The following is a 20140-nucleotide window of genomic DNA, read 5'->3' on the forward strand; positions in this document are numbered from 1 at the left end:
ATAACTAGGCACAAACCCCTAAATTGGTACAACATTTGGTGAATTAACAATTTCCAAGGCATTAATTAAGTTTTGACACTCTCTTAAGTCCGCAGTCCCGTCCTAGTGATGGTGTTGCAAATGTTCCAAATGTTTACATTAACTCCGAGGTTTATGACTTGGAGGAATGTAAACAGAATTTTACCCTAAACTCGCATTTAGGGCTCTTGAGCGAGGCTGAGTGAAGAAATAGTCAGTAAATGTCATTTTGAAATTTAAGGTTGTTTGAAAAAAAAGATTACTCCAAGGTTTTTTTAGAGTGTTCTGGGTTCGAAGTTTCCTTATAGGCCGTAAAGTGGGGGTAGTGTGTGTTTGTGTCCAAGCAATGAAGAAATCCTCTGGTTAATCCACTACAAGGGTCAGGGCCTTCCTGCACACTCTACAGCACTATATATAGTAACATGGACAGAAAATAAAATTGAGCTTTTCTAGGCCATGAAATACTGGAAATACTGGGTATTCTAAAACATTTGACAGATTTTCACATCAGAGGCAAACATTTGTTTTTATAAAAACAACAACAAACTTTTATGAGGTTATGTACAGAGAGAAATATTTTGGGATATAGAAGAGAGAGCTTTATTATACATGAGCAGACATTTCAGTTGTCTTCTATGAATTTTATTCAGCTCAAACTAAAGTGAGCTCAGTTTCACTGAGAAAGGTTAGAAAATCCAAGTTAGAAAATATGTGTTGTTTTTCAGTAGCAGGAGAAAATGACTTAAATATTGATAAGACTGAGAAAACAATTGAAGAAACTTTACACTTTCCAAAGCCACACATATTTTATTTTATTTAATGTTAAGTGTAAAATACACATATTAGCCTATAACACAATTTCGATATTACAGCATGGCAACATGTGACATCAGCTGAATAATATGTACTCGCATGTGACATCATGTAAATATGGCTCCTTGACAACAGAGAAGCACTATATGTGTAATCATGAAATTATACACTCACCAAGCAATATATTAAAAAGACTATACTAAAACTGGGTAGAGATTCCCTTTAAAACACCCTTGAAAACAGCTTCAATGAGTGTCTTGGGTACACTTGCCTTTCCTTGAACCATTTTTGGAAGGTACTGACCACTGCATACAGGATAGGATATCCATCCTACACACTAAGAAAAGTAAGTACAGATTTGTACTTAAAAGAGTACAAAGCTTGTCGCTGGGGCTGTACCTTATATTGAGGTACAAAAAAGTACCTTTCAGTGAAAGTCCTGTTTTGTACCCATGGTTTTTATGCAAATATAGATCATATAGATTATAAACATTATCATCAACTAAATATGTGTCAAGAACTTAATGATGCAAAATTGTCTGTACCTTTGAGTACAAAAAAGTACTCGTTTCGTACCTCTGTTTTTTAGAGTGTAAACGTTGCAATAAATTATAACGATGTGCCCAAAATTTGATACTGTGTCTTAATGCTTGTTAATGCCAGAAAAGTGTACCATTATAAAGTGCCCTCTGAACCATCCCAAAGGGTGCCTTTTCCAGTGGAGGAAATAGGATGGAGTGCTTTATAGGATTCTCCTACAGATGAGAATTCATGACAAAATGCCCAATTAGCTTTTCCTTTAATGAAACATGCATGTGATGCAGTGTGTCTAGTAAATGTGATATGATGCTCTATAGGTATTGTCAAAACTGGAAAATTGGGCAGGCTTCCCCATTAAATCGTTTGGATAACATTTTGATTTTACCTCTCAAATGCTGTTTCCTTTTAAAACATACATTGTACAGCTGATAATAAATACTTTCTGCATTCATGCAAGGGCCCAATTTTTTTATCTCGCTATAATTAGGATGTAAACTTTTAGTTTTATTTTGCAAGGTACCCTTTAGGTTAAACTAAATTCACTTCTTTTGATAATCAAAGACAAAGTAAATTGTTTTCAAGAAAGTTTTAAATACTCATATCCTGCTGCGGTTTGTAAGATTACACAGCAAACTTTAAGCCTCACAGTTATAAATACTGGGTTTTGGCTAACGTAATTTGGATAATAATGGATGAAGGCAATTAACACTGTGCATGTTAACTTGATGAGCGTGCTGATGAGACCTTACCCCTATGCCATATCAGGCATTACCCCTGCCTGAGTTCCCCAAGTGTGCAGATGCAGTTACACTACGTATAGAATTTAGTCTCTCAATCGTTGCTACTACCAAACTGCCTAAGTTTATATTAATTCTATTTGCATTTAAAAGCAAAAAATTGTCCCATTCACAGTGAACATACATACTTGACATGGCATTGAGTTTTGTACACATCAATAGCTTAAGTAATAGCATTACAAGGTATGTATCTTAAATATATTGAAACTTAATAAGGACCATGTACAGTATGATCTATGTTGATTGCAAAACAAAAAACAAACAAAACAATTTAATTATTTAAGTGAAACTGACCTGTATTGCAGAAAAAATATTACATTTTTGCTCAAACATTTTTAAAATTCAGTAAAAATGGAATCATGGCAGCTGTTTTTATTTCAGTTAATAGTCGCAAATGTACCTCATCCATTATAAAAATACAATTACAGCAGTGTAGGATTACAGTAGTACAAATACATGTATACAGTTTTCTTGCTGTACCTTATTTTGAGATTTGTTGGACACATTTTAATGTGCTTTTCAGCTCTCTGCACCTCTGTACCATTACTCACAGCAGATGTAGTGTCATCTATGCTTTTTGACACACTAACCGTAGTATTAGTGCAATTCATCTTAAGTTTTTCAGTTCTGTATTTTTTTTTCTTAACCATGGTTCTGGAGTACCATAATTTCCCCAAATATCTACAGATGAAACATTATATAACATATAATGTAACAGGGTGTAAAAGTAAAAAAAATGGTTTGGTTCACATCTTGGTATACGCCAACTGTTTAACATGATTTCGGTACAGTGGGCAGACAAAAAACAGACTTTACTTTAAGTAAAAACAAAGCATATATTAATATAAAAATATATAACAAGAGTGCTTTGGAAATATACATTTAAATTGAATTGCTTAATCATTAAAAGCATTAACACAAAGTGTGGTTTGAGTTTCACTTGTTCTTTAAATCTGGGCTGAAACGGTGTCAGGTCTATTCCAATACACAGGTGAAAGAGCTGATTGGTGAGCCTTCAGTTCATGGTAGTGTTTAGTTTAGTAGTGGTACTTCACGCTGCTGCTGCTTATTATTAGTGCTATGAGAAGGAACAATAAACATGTATGACATGTATACCATTACACGCATAGTCACAGATCATTATTATTATTCCTGGACATTTTTATCTGAGTCTAATTTAAACTGAAATTATCTTCATGAAATATAAAACAACTCCAATTTTGGCACATGATAACTACACAGAATCACATGAAACGTTTTGTCATTTGAATTAAAACATATTCAAAATCTTTCCAGATCTTTGTATGTTTGCACTGAATGTTATTTTCTTTCTTTCTTCTCATTTAGAGTACAACTAGTATCCTTTATCAATTTTAGAATTCTTTGAACACGTTTGATGTAAATAGACTGCGTGAAAGTAGAACATGGGCTGGAGATTTTGAGTGCAGAGATGAAAGATCTTAATGACTTTAAACGTAGCAGTTCATAGTGTTAATCATGCTTTACAGTGTTTCTTCAGTGCTAAGATTAGATTAGTAGAACACTAACAAATTTGGTTTGTTCAGTATTTACACGGATTTAAAAAACCTCTTTAGTTCCAATAAGTCAGTTTAAGTCAGGTGTTTTGTAGCCTACGTTTTTTTTTTTTCGGGCTACCTTTTGGTTCAGCAGATATGCACCACAAACTGTAGAAATAAAACTAGCTGCAATGTGATTGCTGAATGATTGTTCATTTATCTGTGAGTAAAAATGTGATTTTTTTTTCTGCACTATTAGTGGAACTTCCTTATACTGTATGTTTGCCAGCACAAGGTGGGTAACTGCCCCACAAAGTGTTAGCCTACTTGCATTTAAAATGTCACATAATTTTGTTATGTTGAGGTTATAGAGCTCACTCATGCAGGGACGAGGTTATGTGCTTAGGATTAGATCCTGTCAGAGCCTTTTTTCCGGCTGGAGCTCATACTTCATCCTGCTGTTGTTATCCTCAGACAGACTTGTACCTGGTGACCGCGTGTGAAGTTTATACCAAAGCAACAAGGCAGCTACAACAGCTGCAACCTGTTTAATTACAAATAATTCATAGTTAAGACAAGCATATATAAGTATTTTAATAAAGCATCTTTCAAGCAAAATGGTGCATTTCAGCTCTTGGCATTTAGCCAGTGGATCTCAGATGAACCTTTTATATTTACTTCACAGAAGTAAATTATTAAAGACTAATCAGTTAATATCAAATCTGCTCCAGAGGCTTTGTTTTCTGTCATTTTCTCTCAGTGTTTTGGGGCATTTGGAAACTTAATAATACTTAATTCTTAATAATGTATTAATCCATCACCTGTCAAATTTTGTTATTGCAAAATTGTCATTCCCAAATCTTTGAGAAGTGTGTTTACATTGAATGCCATCTTTTTGTTTTTAATTTTTTAATTTTGTGTATAGTTGCTATAATTAAAAGTAATTGTGAAATGATTAAATGCAACTGTTCAGCCATTCTAGTACATTTGCACATGTGTTATTATTGTAAATTATTGGTAAGAAATATTTTCTCACCTCAATAGTTGCCAATGTAAAGAGTATTCCAAGTAAGATCCGCCAGCCATTCTTTGCATATTCTATTAAGATTGGTCCACATTTCTGAGGAAGAAAATCTTTTTGTGAGCTGCATTATATTATCAATATTTTCTGGTTAGTGCTGATGAGACATATTATTTGATATGGTGATACTCAAATATATCATAATTTAGAGATTTGGACTTTAAGCATATTATATTAAGCATAATATATATTTGGACAAGCATATTAAATCAAGTGAAGAAACTTGTTAAACACACAGAAGTATATCAAAAGCAGTGTAGTATAAACATGTTCAGTTAATCAAAAAAGTGTGATTCTTTTATCACAGTAGTGTTAAAGGGAATTTCATTCCCCAACTAAAGCAAAAGCCCAGTGGCAAAAAATGCCAATAATGGTTTACTTGGTTTCATTTAGGTGCCTAAAGGTAAATGTAAATGTAATTTACTGTACAATGTGTCGTAATTTATTGACTGATACTAATCTGTGGAAATATTTAATGTTAAGGCAGACACTGCTGGGAGGTCTTAAGAAACTGCACAATGTACCTGTGATCTCTTACCTTTGTATAAACATAGTACTGTTCTGATGGTGGTTCACTGTGTGGATTTCTGATCCACTGCATAAACAAAGCAAATATGCAAACATCAGAGTTAAATGGCGTGCATTTCAAAACAACATAATTCACATGAACAAGATGTTATTTAAATCACAGTGTGCTCCTTTGCTTTACCAAATGCCTTTATCAAGTTTATTTGGTATCTATATAAATCTATATAAATCCATAGATGTAACATGCATTTGAGAGTACTGTATGCAAACTTCCAGGCCCCAGACAACCACAGTTTCACATAAGAACAAAAACAATAAAGCATTTTAATATGTTTACCATTATAGTGTTGTTGCATCTGTAATGTACTGGAAAACATAAAATGTCATCAATATGTTTTACTGATACCTCAAAGTTGGGGGCTGTTGCAATTACACACTTTTCTTCTCTCTCTGAGTTGACTAGCGAACAGCGACATGAAGGTGGTGTTTCGTTTTTCCAGTCAGTGTAATGATTCAAACCACAACACTGAGCCTGTTAACAAGAAAAGATCGTAACCAGACACATACTAACCAGTAGTGGTAGTAGAAATGATAGTTGTAGAAATAATAGTAGCAGTAATAGTTTTTGTAGTTGTAGGAGTAGTTTTTGTAGTAGTAGTAACATCAGTAGTAGTAATACCAGTTGTAGTAGTAGTAGCAGTAGTAGTAGCAGCAGTAGTAGTAGTAATAGCAGTAGTAGTAGTAATACCAGTTGTAGTAGTAGTAGCAGTAGTAGTAGTAGTAGCAATAGTAGTTGTAGTAGTAGTTGTAGTAGCAGAAGTAGTAGTACCAGCAGTAGAAGTAGTAGTAGTAGCATTAGTAGTTTTTTTTGTAGTAGTAGTTGTAGTAGTAATAGCAGTAGTAGTAGCTGTAGCAGTAGAAGTACTTGTAGTAGTAGATGTAGCAGCTGTAGTAGTAGCAGCAGTAGTCTTAGTGGCAGCAGCAGTAGTAGTAGTAGTTTTAATAGTTGTAGTAGTATTTATAGGAGGAGGAGTAGTACTAATAGTTGTAGTAGAATTTATAGAAGTAGGTGTAGTAGTAGTTGTAGTAGTTGTAATAGAAGTAGTAGCAATAGCAGCAGTAGTAGCTGTAGAAGTAGTAATAGCAGCAGTTGTTGTAGAAGAAGCAGTGGTAGTAGCTGTAATTGTAGTAGCAGTTGTGGAGGTAGTAATAGCAGTAGTAGTAGTAATAGTAGTTGTAGTAATAGTAGTTTTAATAGTAGTAGTAAAGTAGTTGTAGTAGAAGTTGTCGTGGTAGTAATAGTAGTTGTTGTAGTAGTCTTTGTAGTAGTTGTAGTAGTAGCAGTAGTAGTAGTAACAGTCGTTGTAGTTGTACTAGTAGTAGTAATATCAGTAGTAGCTGTAGTAGTAGCTATTGTGGTAGTAGTAGTAATTGTTGTAGCAGTTGCAGATATAGTAGTAGTAGTTGTGGTAGAAGTTGTAGTGGTAGTAATAGTAGCAGTAGTAGTGGGAGTAGAAATGATAGTTGTAGAAATAGTAGTAGCAGTAATATTTTTTGTAGTTGTAGAAGTAGTTTTTGTAGTAGTACTAACAGCAGTAGTAGTAATACCAGTTGTTGTAGTAGTATTAGCAGTAGTAGTAGCAGCAGTAGTAGTTGTAGTAGTACATGTAGTAGCAGAAGTAGTAGTACCAGCAGTTGTAGTAGTAGTAGCAGCAGTAGTAGTTGTTGTAGTAGTAGCAGCAGTAGTTTTTGTAGCAGTAGTTGTAGTAGTTGTAGTAGTAGCAGTAATAGCAGTAGTAGTAGTACTTGTAGTAGTAGCAGTAGTAGTTGTTGGAGCCAGTTTTAGTTTCCTTAGATTAAATTCTTATTTTGGTTAACTTACTTTGGTTTGCTGGCCTCAGGCCACGGACTTTTATTTTGACACAGTTTTTGGTCACCTGACCAGGTAAAGATGGCTGCCTCTCACTTAGTAGACAGTCTCAGTTAGACAAAGAAAAGGGTTGTAGTGATATAGTTTTTTACCGCTTTAACCACTTTAAGCTTGAATATTTGGAAGCCTTTGAACTTGGAAAAATAATTACTTAAGTTTATTCTTTAAACTTCTTTATGTTGAGTCTTTATATTTGGTTTACTTTGCATTAGTTGGATAACAAACCATTTGGATTGCTTCACTGTGTAGCACCTGTTTGGCTGCCTATACCCTCTCCCCTCTCCCTTCTCCCTGCTGCTGCCTGCCTGCCTGCCTGCATGCCATTGCCCTTTCCCTCTGCCTGCCTGCTACTTACCTGCTTGTGGCCGACTTACCTCCATCTTCAACATCTTCATTCATCTGGACCAAGGTATGAACAACAGCTGTACACAGTGTTTAAAGATAAGCGCGTGACAACCACTATACTACATTTACCTTTTTAAAGATTTGATTGACTCGAAACTGGAATTCACAGTAGTAATAGTATTAATAGTTGTAGTAGTATTTATTGGAGTAGTAGTAGTACTAATAGTTGTAGTAATATTCATAGAAGTAGCTGTAGTGGTAGTTGTAGTAGTTGTACTAGTAGTAGTAATAGTAGTAGTAGTTTTAGTAGTAAAGTAGTTGCAGTAGAAGTTGTAGTGGTAGTAATAGTAGTTGTAGTAGTAGCAGTTGTAGTAGTAGTATTTGTAGTAGTAGTTGTAGATGTAGTTTTTGTAGTAGTAGTAGTAGTAGTAGTAGTAACAGCAGTAGTAGTTGTACTATTAGTAGTAATAGCATCAGTAGTAGCTGTAGTAGCTATTGTGGTAGTAGTAGTTGTAGTAGTAGTAGTAGTAGTAACAGCAGTAGTTGTAGCAGTAGTACTAGCTGTAGAAGTAGCAGTGATAGTAGTAGTAATCGTAGTAGCAGTTGTAGTTGTAGCAATAGTAGTAGTAATAGTAGTAGTAGTTTTAGTAGTAGTAGTAAAGTAGTTGCAGTAGAAGTTGTAGTGGTAGTAATAGTAGTTGTAGTAGTAGCAGTGCCAGCAGTTATAGTAGTAGTCTTTGTAGTAGTAGTTGCAGCAATAGTAGTAGTAGTTGTAGTAGAAGTTGTAGTGGTAGTAATAGCAATAGTAGCAGTGGTAGTAGAAATTATAGTTTTAGAAATAGTAGTAGCAGTATTTGTTTTGTAGTTGTAGAAGTAGTTTTTGTAGTAGTAGTAACAGCAGTAGTAGTAATACCAGTTGTTGTTGTTGTAGTATTAGCAGTTGTAGTATCGGCAGTAGTAGTTGTAGTAGTACATGTAGTAGCAGAAGTAGTAGTACCAGCAGTTGTAGTAGTAGTAGAAGTAGTAGTAGTAGTAGCAGCAGCAGTAGTTTTTGTAGTAGTAGTAATAACAGAAGTAGTAGTTGTAGCAGTAGAAGTACTTGTTGTAGTAGCAGCAGTGGTCATAGTGGCAGCAGTAGTATTAGTAATAGTATTAATAGTTGTAGTAGTATTCAGAGAAGTAGGTGTAGTAGTAGTTGTTGTAGTAGTAATAGTAGTAGTAGATTTAGTAGTAGTAGTAAAGTAGTTGCAGTAGAAGTTGTAGTGGTAGTAATAGTAGGTGTAGTAGTAGCAGTGGTAGCAGTTGTAGTAGTAGTAGTAGTAGAAGTAGTAGTAGTAACAGCAGTAGTAGTTGTACTAGTAGTAGTAGTAATGGCATCAGTATTAGCTGTAGTAGTAGTAGCTATTGTGGTAGTAGTAGTTGTAGAAGTAGCAGTAGTATTAGTAGTTGTAGCAGTAGTACTAGTTGTAGAAGTACCAGTGGTAATAGTAGTAATTTTAGTAGTAGTAGCAGTAGCAGTTGTAGTAGTAGTCTTTGTAGTAGACATATTTTTTGTAGTAATAGTAGTAGTAGTAACAGCAGTAGTAGTTGTAATAGTTGTAGTAATAATAGTAAAAGTAAAAGTAGTAGTAATAGTAATAGTAAAGTAGCTGTAGTAGTCGTAGCTATTGTGGTAGTAGTAGTTGTAGTTGTAGCAGTAGTACTAGTTGTAGAAGTAGCAGTGGTAGTAGTAGTAATTGTAGTAGCAGTTGCAGCAATAGTAGTAGTAGTAGTTGTAGTAGTAGAAGTTGTAGTGGTAGTAATTGCAGTTGTAGTAGTTGTAGTAATAGTAGTAGTAGAAGTTGTAGTGGTAGTAATAGTAGTTGTAGTAGTAGCAGTGATACCAGTTGGACTAGAATTAGGTTTGTAGTAGTAGTAGTAGTATTTGTAGTTTTTGTAGTAGTAGTAGTTTTTATACACTATAAAAAATGCTGTGAAATCCACAGTCGTATACTGTTCCTGCACAATTAACTACTGTAAATAATTGTACAGTATTATACTCTGAATGCAGCCAGAATCACAGCAATTAACTTGAAAATAATAAAATCACAGAAATAATCCTGCTACTGTAGAAAATCACAGTAATAATCCTACTACTGTAGAAAATCACAGTATTAATCCCACTACTGTAGAAAATCACAGTATTAATCCTACTACTGTAGAACATCACAGTAATAACCCTGCTACTGTAGAAAATCACAGTAATATTCCTACTGTAGAAAATCACAGTAATAACCCTACTACTGTAGAAAATCACAGTAATAATCCCACTACTGTAGCAAATCACAGTAATATTCCTACTACTGTAGAAAATCACAGTAATATTCCTACTACTGTAGAAAATCACAGTATTAATCCTACTACTGTAGAAAATCACGGTAATAATCCCACTACTGTAGAAAATCACAGTAATAATCCCACTACTGTAGAAAATCACAGTAATATTCCTACTACTGTAGAAAATCACAGTAATATTCCTACTACTGTAGAAAATCACAGTAATATTCCTACTACTGTAGAAAATCACAGTAATAACCCTACTACTGTAGAAAATCACAGTAATAATCCCACTACTGTAGAAAATCACAGTAATAATCCCACTACTGTAGCAAATCACAGTAATAATCCTACTACTGTAGAAAATCACAGTATTAATCCCACTACTGTAGAAAATCACAGTATTAATCCTACTACTGTAGAACATCACAGTAATAACCCTGCTACTGTAGAAAATCACAGTAATATTCCTACTAATGTAGAAAATCACAGTAATGTTCCTACTACTGTAGAAAATCACAGTAACCACAACACAGCTAGGTCGCCTCTGTTCTCATGGGCCTCCCGGATGAGTTGCGTAACGACTCCAGTGTGTTCCAGGCAGCCAGGAGCAGAGATCCCTCCCTTCTGTACTGATGGGTCTATATAGCTGTTCTTGAGAAGAAACTCTGTCAGTCTTCGAGAGACGATGCTAAAAAACACCTTCCCTTCCACACTCAGCAGTGAGATGGTTCGAAACTGACTGATGTCTCGCGAGTTCTCCTCTTTGGGGATCCAAACTCCTTCAGCATGCCTCCACTGGTCGGCCACTTTCCCGCTTCTCCAAATTACTTTCAGGATCTTCCACAGATAACGTAGAAGCCCTGGGCAGCGCTTGTAGACCAGATAAGGGGTTCCACTGGGGCCTGGGGCTGACGCTGAACGGGCCGCCTTGACGACCTCCTCCACCTCCTTCAGGCTTGGCTCCTTCAGGTTGAACTCCATTGTAGGGAGATCTGGCCTGATGAGAGCTTTATTGGGCTCCAGCTCCAAGTCTCTCTGAGGATCGCTCACAGTGTCCTTGAGGAAGTGATTTACTTGCTCTATAGAGCACTCAAGCTGGCCGCTGCGCTTGTCCCCGAGGAGTTGTTTGGTAAAGCCAAAGGGATTTGCGATGAAAGCTGCTCGCCTCCTTGCCCTCTCTTTCGCCCGTCTCCGGTGCCACTCTGCTCTGCGAAGAGTCATCAGCTTCTTGCGCAGGATGTTTTTCAGTTCCAACAAGGGTTTCTTCTCCTCCTCCACTGCAGCCTTATACTGTCTCTTGAGGGTGCGAAGCTCCTGGCGCAAATGATGTATCCAGGTGGCCCTACGGCTCGTTGTGTAGGGAGTGGGTTTTGATTTTCCTTTATCCACCTGTCCAAATCTTTCTGAGGCATAGCTGATGATGATTGTAGTCATTGATGTGAGTCGGCTGTCCACGTCTCCCTTGGCTGTAGCCTGGATGATCTTGGACACATCCTCGTCAAACTGCTGCCACTCGCTCCTCTTGCTGGCTGGGGGCCACTTAATCCGCTGCTGTGGAATTACTCTGCTAGGGTTAAGAGTCTGAGGTACATGGAGGGACTGGGCTCTGTGGGTTGCCTCCTGGCCGGGCTCCTCCTGCGTCTCACCAGGTACAAGACCTGAGCGTTGTACCTCATTTTCTTTGTCTAGGCATTTCATTCTAGCTTTGTGGATCTTCCGGCCACGATGGTTCTTGCACAGCTTTCCACAAATGCATATAACGTTCGTCGTTTGTCCGTTTGCCTGGGTCGTCTGTAGTCTGTAGTCCTGTAGTCCATCCGATTGAAGATCTCATCCTCCCCCCCTCTCGGGATCTCCTGGGGGTATCTCTCTGTCGGGCTTTCCGTAGCTTGATTGGGTCCTCTCTCACGAGAGATGCAGGTTGGGATGCTACCCCAACCTGCCCCAGGTGCCGTCTTTCTGTGCTGCCAACTGTCTCTCCAGTGGTCGACCAAACTGTTCTTGGTTGTCACCTAGCCTATTCCTAGGGGTCACTGGCTGTGCCAGATGTTGAATATTTAAAATACACCTCATGGATGCACTGGGACGCATCATCAGTGATGTATCCTGAGGTCATTGGGTGTTTCGGGTCTTGCAACATCATACACCCTCACCCAGGCGACCCAGCCGGGGGTGATCAGGCCCCAACTTGCGTCCCAGTAGCAACCCACGGATCTGCCCCCTACTGTAGAAAATCACAGTAATAATCCCACTACTGTAGCAAATCACAATAATATTCCTACTACTGTAGAAAATCACAGTAATAATCCTACTACTGTAGAAAATCACAATAATAATCCTACTACTGTAGAAAATCACAGTAATATTCATACTACTGTAGACAATCACAATAATAGTCCTACTACTGTAGAAAATCACAGCAATAATTCTACTACTGTAGAAAATCACAGTAATATTCCTACTACTGTAGACAATCACAATAATAGTCCTACTACTGTAGAAAATCACAGCAATAATTCTACTACTGTAGAAAATCACAATAATATTCCTACTACTGTAGAAAATCACAGTAAAAATCCTACTACTGTAGAAAATCACAGTAATAATCCTACTACTGCAGAAAATCACAATAATAGGTCTACTACTGTAGAAAATCACAGTAATATTCCCACTACTGTAGAAAATCACAGTAATAATCCCACTACTGTAGCAAATCACAGTAATAATCCCACTACTGTAGCAAATCACAGTAATATTCCTACTACTGTAGAAAATCACAGTAATAATCCTACTACTGTAGAAAATCACAGTAATAGTCCTACTACTGTAGAAAATCACAGTATTAATCCCACTACTGTAGAAAATCACAGTAATAGTCCTACTACTGTAGAAAATCACAGTAATAATCCTACTACTGTAGAAAATCACAGTAATATTCCTACTACTGTAGAAAATCACAGTAATAATCCCACTACTATCTATCTATATAGATATCAGGGTATTATTTTGTTGTGAAAACACTTATGTAAATGAAAAAACAATACACAGTTATTTTTGTAAAGTCTGATCAATACAACTATACACAAAATTACAGTATGCATGAATCATTTTTACAGACTAATTTACTATTGAGCTGCTGCCCGTTTTTTTTTTTTTTGTTTTTACAGTAACTTACTGTTAAGTTTTTGCCAGTTAGTTACTGTGATTTGCTTTTGGTTCACTGTAAATTACCGTTTAACTATTGCCAGTTTTATTTCACAGTAAATTACTTGGCAATTACTGGCAGTTATTTACTGTAAATTTCAGAGCACTTTTTTACAGTGTAGTTGTAGTAGTAGTTGCAGTAATAGTAGTAACAGCAGTAGTAGTAGTACAAGCAGTTGTAGTAGTAGCAGTAGAAATAGTATTTGTAGTAGTAGTTGTAGCAGTTGTTGTAGTAGTAGCAGCTGTAGTTGTAGTGGCAGCCAGCAGTAGTAGAAGTAGTGAAAGCTGTAGTTGTAGTAGTAACACCAATAGTAGTAGTAGTAGTAGTAGAAGCAGTGGAAATAGCATTAGTAGTAGTAATAGTTGTAGTAGTGTTTATAGCAGTAGAAGTAGTAGCTGTAGTTGTAGTAGTAGTTGAACTAGTAAACGCAGTAGTAGCTGTAGTAGTAGTAATAGTAGTTTTTGTAGTTGTAGTAGCAGTAGTAGTAACAGCAATAGTAGTAGTAGCAGTAGTAATAGCAGTAGTAGCAGTAGTAGTAGTATTTGTAGCAGCAGTAGTAGTAGTTGTAGTAGCAGCAGCAGTAGTAGTAGTAGTAGTAGTTGTAGTAGCAGCTGAAGTATATTTTCAGCGTATGTATTCTCTTTATTTCCCTTCACTAATGTATGTAACCATTCTTCTAGGTAGACTCCTCCTATGGCTGTCTATGCCTAGAATATGTTTAAGTGTTTCCAGATGTATACCATAACACCCTATTTAGGCAGGTCCCCAAGTCTGGGGAGGGGAGAGAGCAGGAACATCGAATTGGGCAACATCTCTCTCCAGGGCAGGCCTAGGACCGCCTTTAAGATACTCTTATATAGTTTTAGTCTTTGTAATAAATAATTGTATTACACAAATGTCTGCGGTGTCTTCTTTCTCATCTTCAAGCATCTTAGCAACAAAGAGACAGTGATAAACGACATAGCTGTAGCAGTTGTAGTAGTAGTAGCAGCAGTAGTAGTAGTAGTAGTGGCAGCAGTAGTAGTAGTAATAGCAGCAGTAGTAGTTATTGTGGTGGTTGTGTTATAGAAGTAGTAACTGTAGTAGCAGTTGTAGTTGTAGCAATAGTTGTAGTAGTGATAGTACTAGTAGTAATAGTAGTTGTAGTAGTAGTTGTAGTAGCAGTTGTAGTAGTCGTTATAGTTGTAGTAGTCGTTATAGTTGTAGTAGTCGTTATAGTTGTTGTTGTAGTGTAAGTTATAGTTGTAGTAGCAGTTGTAGTAGTCGTTATAGTTGTTGTTGTAGTGGAAGTTATTGTGGTAGTAATAGTAGTAGTAACAGTTGTAGGAGTAGTAGTAGTTGTAGCAGTAGGAGTAGTAGCTGTAGCAGTTGTAGTAGTAGTGGCAGCAGTAGTTGTAGTAATAATAGCAGCAGTAGTAGCTGTAGTAGTTATTGTGGTGGTGGTAGTAGTTGTTGTAGAAGTAGTAACTGTAGTAGTAGCAGTTAAAAGGCTAGCAATAGTTGTAGTAGAAGTAGTTGTAGTACTAGTAGTAATAGTTATAGTTGTAGTGGAAGTTATAGTGGCAGTAGTAGTAGTTGTAGCAGTAGTAGTAGCTGTAGCAGTTGTAATAGTAGTAGTAACAGTTGTAGGAGTAGTAGTAGTTGTAGCAGTAGGAGTAGTAGCTGTAGCAGTTGTAGTAGTAGTGGCAGCAGTAGTTGTAGTAATAATAGCAGCAGTAGTAGCTGTAGTAGTTATTGTGGTGGTGGTAGTTGTTGTAGAAGTAGTAACTGTAGTAGTAGCAGTTAAAAGGCTAGCAATAGTTGTAGTAGAAGTAGTTGTAGTACTAGTAGTACTAGTAGTTATAGTTGTAGTGGAAGTTATAGTGGCAGTAGTAGTAGTTGTAGTAGTAATAGTTGTAGTTGTAGTAGTACTAGTTGTAGTAGCAGTTGTAGAAGTAGTAACTGTAGTCGCAGTTGTAGTTGTAGCAATAGTTGTAGTAGTTATAGTTGTAGTAGTAGTACTAGTACTAGTTGTAGTAGAAGTTATAGTGGTGGTAGTAGTAGTTATAGTTGTAGTAGTAGTAGTAGTTGTCATAGAAGTTATAGTAGTAGTAGTAGTTCTAACAGGAGAGAGAGAGACAGACACAGACAAACACACACACACACACACACACAGACACACACACAGACACACACACAGACACACACACAGACACACACAGACACACACACAGACACAGCGTATTTTGCTTGATTTCTCTTGATTAATTATCAGTACATTTGTTGGCTTTAGTGAGTTTATTTACATGAATTTTACTACACTTGTCCGACCTTATTTATTAAAACGTGTTTTTTTTTTTTGAAGATGGAGGTTTTTCTGCGCGCAATGCCGTGCGCACTGCACCAAGTTCCACCTTGCCCTCCTGCAACATTTTAGAGCGCTGGACGTGATTTTAATTGAATTTAATTTAATTGAATTCTAATGTATAGCTTTATATTTCTGTGTATTTCAAATGTTTTAAGTTTTATATAACTGACGGGCAGCACCACAAGCCTGGGTGACAATGTGCTTTATTTTTCAGATATAAAAGTGAATTTCAGTTAAATAATAGCAAAGTTAAATAAAATAAATGTATGTTTAGTCAAAGTTCTTTTATCTTTTAATTTTCTATTTCAAAAACTCCAGCATTTGAGTGAGAATAAGCATCTGTTAAAATTCTTAAACAGCAGAATGCCTGTGTCTGCTATATTTTAAGTTACAGTTATTTAGTCTGTGTACTAAACATAAATATAAATCCTTATAACTGACAAATATACCTAATAATAATTCATAGTTGCTGTGCAGATTTTAAAGTATATTTTATTTTTATAATTGATTGCTGAAGGCTGTGGGTAAGGAAGTGATGGTATGGGGTATATTGGAGCGCAGGGTGATTGTGATTCAGCTCTGGGTGCGCACCAGTGACAGCTGAATTTCGACGTCCTTTTGGGGGATCAATCGCGCAATCCGTTTTTCCGCCACCAAGATAGAAACACGCCAGAAATTTACCTGAAAACACGTCATTTCCAGACCACCACACCGATCAGCGTATATATATGACAAAAGTCCAACGCTATTTTAAGGACGTGTGCCCAAGGCGTAAAAATAGACTGTTGACTGGGTGTACGATGGTAAGGTGTCACGCTACACGCCTTGCCCGGGGTGTACGATAGGGCCCCTCATCTCCTATTATGAACCACCGCAATTACTTAGATCTCAGGGTTCTGGTTTCTTAGTAGTTCCTAAAATTCAGAGGAGCTCTGCAGGAGGAAGAGCTTTCTCTTATAAAGCGCCTCAACTCTGGAATAATCTCCCCGAATATGTTTAAGTCTAGACTGAAAACTTACTTGTTTAATTTAGCTTTTGGTAATTATTTTTTTTCCTCTTAGATAAAACTGCAGATCCAGGGGTTCATGGGGAATTGCGGTAAACTGAGTGGAGGCTGTTGTTTACTCACTGCACTCAGGTTTGTGGACGGTGGAGTGGGTGGATGCCAGTGTTTCAGGGAGCCTCCATGTCTATGTTACTTTCTATCTCTTTCCCTTTAGTTAGGCTGTTTTATTCAGCCTTGAGTCATTAGCCACACTCTGATAATATTTCATATTTTCTATTCTCCTTAAATCCAGTCAAAACTAATTCCATCTCTCTGCCTCCCTCCGAGTTACTGACTGCCCACCTGTCTGACCCGATCAGAGGTGGAAAGTAACGAATTACATTTACATACTGTAATTGAGTAGATTTTATGAGTAATTTGTAATTTAAGTAGTTTTTAAAATGGGTAATTTTACTTTTACTCAACTACATTTTGACACAAGTAATTTACTTTGCTTCAGTTACTGAGTAAAAAATTAAATGCTGGGAAATTACTGTCTGAACTAAAAAAAAAAAAAAACGAGTTGTCCCCCTGTCACAGGGGGACGTAGGGCCCTCGCACAACAGCGCAAATCGTACCGGGCCAAACCGAGAAACCGGTAAAAGTAATTTTGAGGTCTTTTTGAGTGTGCCAATTTTCAAGAGTTTTCTATCCTGTTAAACATGTGAAATATCCATTTAAAATACAGGTGGCGCTATGGTGCAGTTAAAATACATGTATTTGAAATTCTAATTCTACATCAAACAACAGCCTTAGATAAGCAGGCTGGTCAAATTTTGTTGGTTTTTCTCCGTTATAACCTCCTCAAAACACCTGGCATTACCTAGGTTTTCACCTCCTGTTTTGATGTGGGATCTCAAAAATTCAACCATCTGCCATTTCGTCCTCGTTTGAGATATCGACTATTCCTTCACAATTTATCATCAGATATGTTCAATGTTTATTTTTACCAAATACCAAGAGAATTCATCAAATTTGCTAGGAGTAGTTTGACAATGTACACAAAAAATGTGTGTAAAATGCAGATATTTCAAAATGGCCGACTTCCTGTTGGGCGGAGTCAGTCCTACCAATGCTGAAAATGTGTGTAATGATGTATTTTGTGTTTTTGCCAAGTTTCATTAATTTTCAATAATCTGTTTTCTGACCATGTCATGGTTTCACTTTGGTTTAGTGTTGCGTCTCTAGTGACTCAATTGCTCGCCATTGGGTCACCGTTTTACCGATCAACTAATCCTTTGGCAATTATCATCAAATATGTCTGTTGTTCATTTACAGCGAAATAAGAGGTAATCTGACAAAGACTTTAGGAGCAGTTTAAATGAGTTTGTGAAAAATGTGTAAAAATATTACAAATTCCAATATGGCCGACTTCCTGTTGGGCGGAGCTAATACAAGCCAATTGCAAATATGTGCAGGGTCATACTATCTACACTCCTACCAAAATTTGAGAAGATTAGACAAATTTTGACACATCCACAGCTAATTTGTTAAACAAACGAATTAGGGGGCGCTGTAGAGTCTGCTAGCTATACATGAAAAAATTGTCAAAATATTTGTAAAGTGTTTTTAGGTCTTATGCAATCTGTCAATTTTCAAGAGGTTTTGAGCATTCCCGTAATGTCAAATATGCATTGAAACCTAGGTGGCGCTATAGAGCCAATGAAATACGTATACAAGAAATTTTAATTTCAGATCAAACTACTGCTTAAATCAAACAGGCCTGTAAATTTTCGAGAGTTTTCAACCTTTTTAACCTCCTCAAACACCTACTAACACCAGAATGTATTCACTTCCTGTTTTAATGGGGCATCTCAAGCAGTTCAACTGTCCGCCATTTCGTCCTCGTTTAAGATATCGACTATTCCTTCGCAATTTATCATCACGGATGGTAGTAGTTTTTTGCTGACAAATATCAAGAGTATTCAACAAATTCCCTAGGAGGAGTTCGACAAAGTATGCAAAAAATGTGTGTAAAATGCACATATTTCAAAATGGCCGACTTCCTGTTGGGCGGAGTCAATCATTCCAATACTAAAAACGTGTCTTATGATGTCTCTTGTGTTTTTACCAAGTTTCATGATTTTTCAATCATCTGTTTTATGACCGTGTCATGGTTTCACTTTGGTCTAGTGTTGCGTCTCCATTAAATTAATTGTCCGCCATTACGTCATCGTTTCAGCTATCGACTATTCCTTCGCAATTTATCACCATGTATGTCTGGAGCCTATCCACACCAAATTTAGAGGTAATATGACAAAGACTCTAGGAGGAGTTTGAATGAGTTCGTGAAAAATGTGTAAAAATTCCACAAATTTCAAAATGGCCGACTTCCTGTTGGGCAGAGCTAGTACAAGCCAATGGGTAATATGTGCGGGATGATAGTTTCTATGTTGTTGCCAAAAATCGAGAATATTGGAGAAATTTTGAGACAGCTACAGCTAATTTAATGGCCTAAACAAAATAGGGGGCGCTGTAGAGTCCTCTAGCTACACATGAGAAAAACGACAAAATATTCCTAAATCATTTCAAAGACTTATTGAATCTGCCAATTATCAAGAGGCTGAGAGCTTTTCATAAATGTGATATAAAATAGGTGGCGCTAGAGAGCTGATGAAAGACGAATTTACGAAATTCCAACTTACGGTCAAAGTATGGCCTAAGCCAAATAGCTCTGTAAAATTTTAGGAGTTTTCAAACATCCTAACCCCTCCGAAACCCAGCGGGAAACTTTTTATTTTGCAACTTCCTGTCAAAATGGCCGACTTCCTGTTGGGCGGAGTCAAATAAAACCTAGTGATTCTTGTTGTTTATGAGGAGGTCAATGAGCGTACCAAAGTTGGTGCACGTTGGACAAACTTCATCCCGGCCACTGCCGACGTTTGGGGGCGCTATAGAGCTCCTGAACAACGCCAAAGTCCAGCCTCTAAGGAACTTTAAAATTTTCGCCGAGCTTGAGGTCTGTGCCAAAATGCGTGAGTTTTCGAGTATCGGAAATGCCTCAAAAATGGACGCAAAGAGGCAGAATAATAATAATAACGAGTTGTCCCCCTGTCACAGGGGGACGTAGGGCCCTCGCACAACAGCGCAAATCGTACCGGGCCAAACCGAGAAACCGGTAAAAGTAATTTTGAGGTCTTATTGAGTGTGCCAATTTTCAAGAGTTTTCTATCCTGTTAAACATGTGAAATATCCATTTAAAATACAGGTGGCGCTATGGCGCTGTTAAAATACATGTATTTGAAATTCTAATTCTACATCAAACAACAGCCTTAGATAAGCAGGCTGGTCAAATTTTGTGAGTTTTTCTCCGTTATAACCTCCTCAAAACACCTGGCATTACCTAGGTTTTCATCTGCTGTTTTGATGTGGGATCTCAAAAATTCAACCATCTGCCATTTCGTCCTCGTTTGAGATATCGACTATTTCTTCACAATTTATCATCAGATATGTTCAATGTTTATTTTTACCAAATACCAAGAGAATTCAACAAAATTTCTAGGAGTAGTTTGACAACATACGCAAAAAATGTATGTAAAATTCAGATATTTCAAAATGGCCGACTTCCTGTTGGGCGGAGTCAGTCCTACCAATACTGAAAACGTGTCTAATGATGTCTCTTGTGTTTTTGCCAAGTTTCATGAATTTTTAATCA

The 20140-nt window shown here is 36.9% G+C and overlaps 1 protein-coding gene across 2 annotated transcripts in view; it reads right to left on the reverse strand.

Moving 5' to 3' along the window:
• Positions 1-871: 871 nt before the first annotated feature.
• The window catches only part of LOC103040407 (CD63 antigen), a 146474-nt gene continuing 127205 nt past the window's right edge, over positions 872-20140 (reverse strand). The window contains exons 6-10 of one of the 2 annotated variants that reach the window (XM_022671523.2): positions 5701-5826; positions 5305-5361; positions 4722-4805; positions 4064-4229; positions 872-3246 (exon numbers count right to left, since the gene is read on the reverse strand). In XM_022671523.2, coding sequence (XP_022527244.1) covers positions 4104-4229; positions 4722-4805; positions 5305-5361; positions 5701-5826 — 393 coding nt within the window. In that variant the 3' untranslated portion in view covers positions 872-3246; positions 4064-4103. Of the gene's footprint in view, positions 4230-4721; positions 4806-5304; positions 5362-5700; positions 5827-20140 lie in introns of both variants that reach the window. The other variant, XM_022671522.2, reaches the window with a different exon arrangement.

This window comes from Astyanax mexicanus, chromosome 2, assembly GCF_023375975.1.
Source record: "Astyanax mexicanus isolate ESR-SI-001 chromosome 2, AstMex3_surface, whole genome shotgun sequence".
NCBI lineage: Eukaryota > Metazoa > Chordata > Actinopteri > Characiformes > Acestrorhamphidae > Astyanax > Astyanax mexicanus.